The 7,822-nt window shown below is 40.9% G+C and overlaps 1 protein-coding gene across 1 annotated transcript in view; it reads left to right on the forward strand.

Moving 5' to 3' along the window:
* LOC135882432 (calcium-activated chloride channel regulator 1-like) overlaps window positions 1-5,879 on the forward strand; it is a 30,083-nt gene extending 24,204 nt beyond the window's left edge. The window contains exons 13-15 of the mRNA XM_065409337.1: window positions 3,122-3,358; window positions 5,387-5,683; window positions 5,755-5,879. Of these exons, the coding sequence (XP_065265409.1) occupies window positions 3,122-3,358; window positions 5,387-5,683; window positions 5,755-5,879 (659 nt within the window). The remainder of the gene's footprint in view (window positions 1-3,121; window positions 3,359-5,386; window positions 5,684-5,754) is intronic.
* The last annotated feature ends 1,943 nt before the right edge of the window (window positions 5,880-7,822 follow it).

The raw sequence follows: 7,822 nt of genomic DNA on the forward strand, positions 1-7,822 counted from the left end.
GGAGATCATTTAGCTTCACAAAAAGCTTTTTAACCTTAACATTTGTTACATGTATCTTTTCCGCTATTGTTTATACTTTTAGAAAACAGTAGCTGGAACCACAGTATTTTTGCTATATATGAGCACTGGGTATAGTACCACATTATATATATATATATATATAATGTGGTACATTATATATATATAATTAAGTGCTCTTTGGAACAAGTGGGAGTTGCCAGAGATCCTGGAACTGAAAATCATATTAAAAATCAGCTGAAGTTAGAAATTTTAAATTTGTATGTTTCACTGAGACTTAAAAATGAGATTTCAGGGAATCAGTTTCAAAGTTATGAAATTTTAAAGTTATCTGTTTAATGCATCCACATGAGAATTTTTCTGTTCTTCTGTTGGGTTTTCTGGACACATTGTTCAGGACTCTTTCCATTAGGCATCTGTGAGTTAAAGAGTCTCAGTTCCAGAAACCACAGGTATGGATACTGCTATTAAAATATTACTGCTTAAGCCTTCTCAATCAATGGAGCTTTAGTTAATGATACTTTTATGAGTCTGTTACCAGTGTGTTGTGACTTAGTATATTTTTTCATCTTTCCATTATTTTTGCATTTCTCTTTTGATCTAAGGGCCCAAAGAAATCAAGTGCAATGAAAACAGTTAATTCATCATTAAAATATAGTTTTATTCTGAAAAGTGACTTTGTAAAAATAGTATTGTCAAATTCTACACTTGTTTTCTCAAACACTCCAGAACAAATTTATAAGTTAACAGCACAGTTGTTCTAACTCCCAGCCCTGCAGACTCAGCCTAGGATCTGAAAACCAAGTTGTGTTCTTTCTGGCTTGTGCATTGTCACCAGGGTCTGCAGGCCAAATGCCATGCTCCGTATATCTATGCAACCCTCTGGCCTTCAGTGGGATTGCACAAGTGTAACTGGGGGCATAATTCGAAGGCACTAGTTACAGAGTTTGCTCTGCAAATGGAACTTGGTTAACAACGGTTTGTTTGGGAGGGGGAGAATAGTAACTTACTTTTTGCCATTTAATCCAGCAGATCTGACTCTGGGTAGACAGAGTGGCAGCTCTACTGAGTAAGAACCACACTCCAAGCTTGAGATATTAGGCACCCAAAACCCTCAGGAGGTTCCAACAGTTAAGATTTGTACCTCAGTGTTCACTTGGCTACATCGCACAATGTAGTATTTCCTATTCCTGTTTTCCTTGTTAAATATACACCTTAACGTTATTTTACCAGTAAACCCCCCCACCCCCAAAAAGCCCCACCCCAGCAAATTGTGCAATATTATGGTAAATATATATATTATTACACCTGGGGGAATTCTGCAACAAAAAATTGAAAATTCTGCAACAAAAAATTGAAAATTCTCCGCACAATATTTTAAAATCTGCAAAATTCTGCATATTTTTATTTGTCAAAATAACACAATAGAATCACACCAGTTTCCATTATTTTTGGTCATTTATTTCAAAATACCTGTCAGCAAGTATGTCTGTAACAATACAGACAACAAAAAAGATTCAGGAAATGTTTTTTGACAAGTAGGTTCCTTACTAGGCATATTAATACAGAACTCTGAGTAATAATTCATTTAAACTACAATAAGGAACTGTATTTCCCATAGCCCTCAGAAGCAGTGCAAAGGCTTGGGGGAGTCAGGGGTAATGGAGGAGCTGAGAGACAGGGAAGTAAATTGCTGGGAAGGAGCCTGGGTGTGAACCTGGAGGGTTGTTGGATATGGGTGGGAAAAGTATGGAACAAGGGTTTTTTTGGGGGGGCGGGGAGGGATTGTTAGGTAGCTTCCCCCATGCAGACCGTGGCTGACCCCAGCCTCTCCCATGCAGTCAGGCACATCTGCCCCGTCAACGTGTCCCTCCACTCCCACTCAGATACCCATTCCCCCCATCCCCATGTGGCCCTGCACCCCCTCCCCCTGTCCCTATGTGGCTCTGTACCCCCGCCTCTGTCCCATGTGTCTCTTTGCCCCCATCCAGCCACTCCCCTGTCCCTGTACCCCACCCCCTGTCCCCATGTGTCTCTGTGCCCCCACCCAGCCACCCCCGTCCCTATGTAGCTCTGCACCCCCTCCCCCATTGCCATGTGTCCCTGCACCTCCTTCCCCCTCCCTCCTGTGGCCCTGTGCCTCCACTCCCATTCAGCCCCTGCCCCAGTCTGTTCTCCCCCACTAGCCCTTATAAGCCCCTGTCTGACCCCCCCACACACCCCCCCAGGCTGTCTGTCTCCCCATAGCCCCGATCTCCTCACCTGGCTTGACAGGCGCTTGGAAGAAGGCAGGCTGTTTCTTCTTTAGCTGGCTGTGAGCTGCTGCTTTGTTCTATAGCCACAGCACCCTCTGGTGAGCAAAAGGCGGAACTGCAGCAACATTTCAGCTGAAGCTTTTTCTGCACAAAAAAAATAAAAATCTGCAGGGCTCATTAATTATGCATGCATGCAGTTGTACAAAACCCCCGCAGGAGTAAAGATATATATCTATAATATGGTGGTAGAAAACTTAGGTTTTGGAATTTCTTGACTTTTGAGTGCCTGGTTTCTCAACCTTAATTTTATATTAATGTTAGCTTTTGCATTTCATATCCTCCTTCTTGCACACGTGTGTGCACGTACACACAGAAACAATTTTCTGTCTTCCTAGAAAATTAGAATATACTGAATAAAAAAGTCTACATAAAAATGTGTGCAACTTAAACCCAGAAAAGTAAGGAAATTCCTACAAGGTTGTAATTCTTATGCTGCCTGCAATATCTAGGAAGAGATGGGTGGAAGCTACCTTATCACAACCACTTCCCACTGACACCTGCTTAATACCTTAAATACCCTAACGGGTAATGGGCACTGTTGCTACTTTCAATTGCACTTGAAATCTGGTTTGCTTTTGGGGTCTGCCTTAGTTTTGTGCAAGGATGCAGGATCCTGAAGTTCACTTTGGTTTTTAGCCTTGCTAATTTTTGCACTAAACTTCAATAAGCCAAAGAAAAAATGTAGATTAAAGAGAGAAGGAATGCTAGATAAAAAGAAAGTGTGTTATGATTTGGAGTTTTGTAATGTTCAAATAGCATGAGCAATTTTCTTTTCTTTTTGGGGGCAGGTAAAATCAAAATGAATGCACCGAGACCTGAACCTAGTGATGAGGAAATTCAAGCAAAGCTAGGAAGTTTCAATAGAGTTGCAACAGGAGGTTCTTTTGTAGTGAAGAATGTTCCATCAGGAGGAATTATTGATATGTTCCCACCCTGTAAAATTACTGACCTTGAGGCTCAGTTTGAAGAAGATAAAATTCACTTGTCTTGGACAGCTCCCGGGAATGACTTGGATGAGGGACAAGGTAAGGTGAAGTTTTGTTTTAGTCAGCTGGAAGTGATGCAGTATTGTCAGTTATCTGAAATTACATATGATGAGCCAGCCAAGGAGAGGTGAGGAAAAAAGCTATGTCTTTCCCATCTGCAAAAAATATGACCATCACTATGGCTTGACCTACTCTAGATTTTCTCTGTAAAATTTCCTAGTGTAGATCAGGACTCGGTGTAACCAATAAATTCCATGTTCAATATGATATTCACGTTAGTCCCACTTAATGCTTTAAAAAAATGTTTAAAGAAACATGGAAGACTCCCAAACATAGGCACCAACTCCGTGGGTGCTCCAGGGCTCAAGCACCCATGGAAAAATAGGGGGAGCTCAGCACCCACTAGTCACAGTGGCTCAGCCGGGTCCCGGGGCTGGCTGCCGATCAGCTGTTCAGAAGGACCCCAAGGCTAGCCGCCTATCAGCTGTTTGGTGGCCAGGGGTAGGGGAATGGGGTGGTGGGAAGAGAAGGGGATGGGGTAGGGGACAGTGGGAAGAGGAAGGGAAAGAGGATGGGAAGAAGTGGGGACTCGGGGGAGAGGGCAGAGTGGGGGTGGCAAGAGACGGGTGAGGGTGGGGTCTCAGGGGAAGAGGTGGGGTGAGGGTGGGGCCTCGGGGCGGAGTGGTAGTGTAGAAAAACAAAAGTCAGTGCCTGTTCTCCCAAACCTGGTACAACAGAAAATGCAAAACCTGTATACCAACCAGCCTTATGCTAGTTTACAAAGGAAAACAAATTAAATCAAAAACATACTCACCAATGACTTTTCCAAGGCTTAGCCCCTGTCTACACTGCAACTGTAAATAAGTCAGGGGATCCAGTTACAACATGGACAGTCCAAGGCTTTAGTCCATTTATGGGGACACAGTTAGGTCTTATTTATAATATATATTTTAAGTATGTTGTAACCAGGTTATGTTACAGTGTGCACATCAGCACGAGCCAGAGCGGGGTTAAGATAGACAGTCTGCAGTCACACAGAGAGCAGCTTCAGATTAAAATCTTTACATACACCTACAGCTCTTGCCAACCAGCTCACCAGGGAACAAACCAACAACTCCATTAAATCCCCAAAACACTGGCCTAGGTTCTTCTATGTGGCTACTTTGCGCTACTCATCTGGCTCAAAACAGCCTTACAGCTAGAGTAGCCAGCAATGGAAGAATAACCTCAGTTAGGAAGATCTTCTGATCACTCTTATGCTACCCCTTACCCCATCTCTGAAGGGATAGAAAAGAAGATGAGGAGCAGGAAGTAGAACTCAGATCAAGCAAAGAACTAGAAAACCCACAAGCAGAACAGAACCATACAGCCTTGAAATGATAACTGTGGACAGTGGGAAGCCAGGCACATTTGCAGCAAGATCCCTGACACACTAACTATGCTGGCAAATGGAGCAGGCATTTTGCTGTCTCTCAGCCTATGCTTTAGAACCTGCTCACATTAAGAGAGGGAATGCTGACCAGGATGCAGGGATCTCTCCCTGTACTGTTTGATCTTATACTTGACCTGGATACTCACCAGAGACAAGTGAAAGAAATCTTATTTTCATTTCTCATCCAAAAGTTATGTTTCTATTTTAGTACTATAGAGACTTGTGTGAAGTGTGGGGGAGAGAGGCAGTTTAATGGCAGTTATCTGTACTGCTCTGTGGAAGACTCATCTGCCCAGCAGGAGCTAAGAGTGCTGGTAATATAATGTGGTTAGTGCTCATGAAGGGAGGAAATGCCCCACATCAGTTAACAGTAGACTATTGACCCAAATAAAATGTGGAACTGATAAGTTCTAACAGGAATCCTGTCCAGAGCTGTACAGAGAACGGTTGTTAGTCAGTTAAGCAGGCCCATCAATAATGAGGGTGGGTAAAATGGTAGGGATGGTAATGGAGTATCATTGGAGTTCTTATAAAGATATAAAACTGTTCTACAAATCCTGTACTGTGCTTGCATTTACAGATAGTATAATAGGCATTCCTAACACACTCTTACTTATATTCCTTGCTTTTTCCAGCTGACAGATACATAATAAAAATGAGTGAAAGTCTTCTGGACCTAAGAAACACTTTTGAGGATGCTACTTCAGTGAATACCTCTAGTCTGGTACCTAAACCTGCCGGCACCAAAGAATCATTTCAGTTTAAACCGGAAAATGTCACAATAGAAAATGGCACCATAATCTACTTTGCAATACGTGCCATTGATAATGCCTCCCTGACCTCAGAGGTGTCTAATGTAGTACAGGCAGCTCTGTTTATTCCTCCAAAGGAATCCTTGCCTGATACGCTTCCTACTGAAGTTATCACTAACAGTGTTCCTACACAGGGAACCTTGCCTGATACAATTCCTACTGAAGTTATCACTAACAGTGTTCCTAAACAGGGATCCTTCCTGATACGCTTCCTACTGATGTTATCAATGATGGTGTCAATGTTTCAATAATAGTTACTGGGTCTTCAATAGCTGTATTAATAGCTGTAAGTATAACTATCTGTATTTTACATTAGAAAAATAGAAAGAGGCTTTGAGCTCAGAATGTAATAAAACTAATTGTAAGATGAAAGCTCAGTAGGTATTTATCCTAATTTGTTCTATTTGTGATTTTCAAAATACATAAGAAAAGACAAATTTGTAATAGATTTGAAAATTAAGTGCATTGACTTTAAAATAGAGGTGGATTGATATGTATTTTGATCTGCTTTCAATGAGTGTATAGTATGTTACAGTACATGTATGTAGACTGAACAGTGAATTTAAAAGTATGTACTGAGTAAACTAAGACACATCAGTATAATGTGTAGCATATAAATGACAATCTAATTGTATACTTTAATTCTAATCTTGCTAGAGTTCTGCAACATTAGGTATTCTGTGCTTTATTTTTTAAAAAATAGGAAAAAAATCTTTCTAATTTTGTTTTCCAGTGGCTTAGCAGTCAGGGAGGGGAGATTTAAGAAGAAATTAGATCTGTAATCTTTGGTTTTCATACATTCTTTTCAGTTATATTCAATGAGTAGGAAACATAAATGTATACATCTGTTGGTCCTGAGCCTGCAACTGCTTAGGTACATGCATAACTCAACTCTCATCCTATGACTAATGCAGGTGTTTAAATATTCACAGGATCAGGGCCATATGTTATCCACAAATGAGCATATGGAAAACACTTTTTACCTTACATAATCATCAAACACACATGCAACATTCCAACTCTAAATGACAGAACAAAAGCAAAATAGTAGAAGAGAAAACACTAGATTCCTAGGTAACAGAAATGCCACCTACCACAGTATGTGACATACGCAAAGGCATGTAGCACCGAGGAGGAAAAGCTATTCAGCCGGTAACTTTTCATTGTTTTTTCCATCTCCTGCAAGCCCAACTTGCAACATCATGATCTGTGATGTGACGCTCCAGAAATGGGAAAGGATCACCCATTCTTTGGATAATGAAAACATCCATCGTTACATTAGATGGGATCAAATTATTTTATAAGGTATATAAACCCTCATGCTTCAGGTCATCAGCTAATCACTAGCAGGGGCTAGAGAGGAACTTTTCCACATGCAAATTATTCCATAATTGTCCATTATGGGATTTCTTGCTGCTTCCACTGACATATACTTAGAAATATTGAAATATTGGCCAACATGTATACACATATATTCAGATTTTTTACAATTTTTTACAATTTTAAGTAACTGACAGTTAGCTCAAGGTAGTTACCACATTTGGACTATGCCTGGACCAAACATTTGGGAATGTCCATGTTAGCTTTTACAAACATATTAAGTGAAAATCACTAGTGAAGACAAGCCCTTTCGCAGAAGGGCATCTGGGCTCAGATGGACAATGGATCTGATTGGGTAGTGCAATTCCTATGTTTCTCAGATGGTTTTTTATGGCATGAAATGAAAGTAAGAAATTGAATTGAACTCTTATTTGCTCTTCCAAATGTAAAGGCAATATAACTCCCCGTTTTTATTTTGTCTGGTGCATATTGGTGGTTTTCTTCAGTTCTCTTGGGGATAGGTGAATGGGACAGAAGAGAGTGTAATAAACAGAATGCTTGGATGCTTTATGCATATGTGTTATACATAAAGACCAGTAAAACAAAACAGACCATGGAGTTGGGGATTGTGTTTTACTTTTTATTTTTTAATTAATCTCTAGTCCTGGTGAGACAATGCTCTCAACCTAGGGAGGGAGCAACTCATAGCACTTTGCAACAATCTCTCTGGCGGCTTCAAGAGCAGGCCTGATGATTTCTGGAGGGAGCGAGGGCCACTCCTCCCAGTCTGGAAGAATAGTCATCACATTCTGGGGAAAAGCTAAGAAGACTCCTTTTGGGGAGGAATAAAGAGAAAAATTACAACCACAAAGCAACATTGACAGGTATCAACCCCCTCAAGTGCCCCTAGTTTTACCTACATTCCACATGTTCAGTAGC

This window comes from Emys orbicularis, chromosome 8 (assembly GCF_028017835.1).
Source record: "Emys orbicularis isolate rEmyOrb1 chromosome 8, rEmyOrb1.hap1, whole genome shotgun sequence".
Taxonomy (NCBI): Eukaryota; Metazoa; Chordata; order Testudines; family Emydidae; genus Emys; species Emys orbicularis.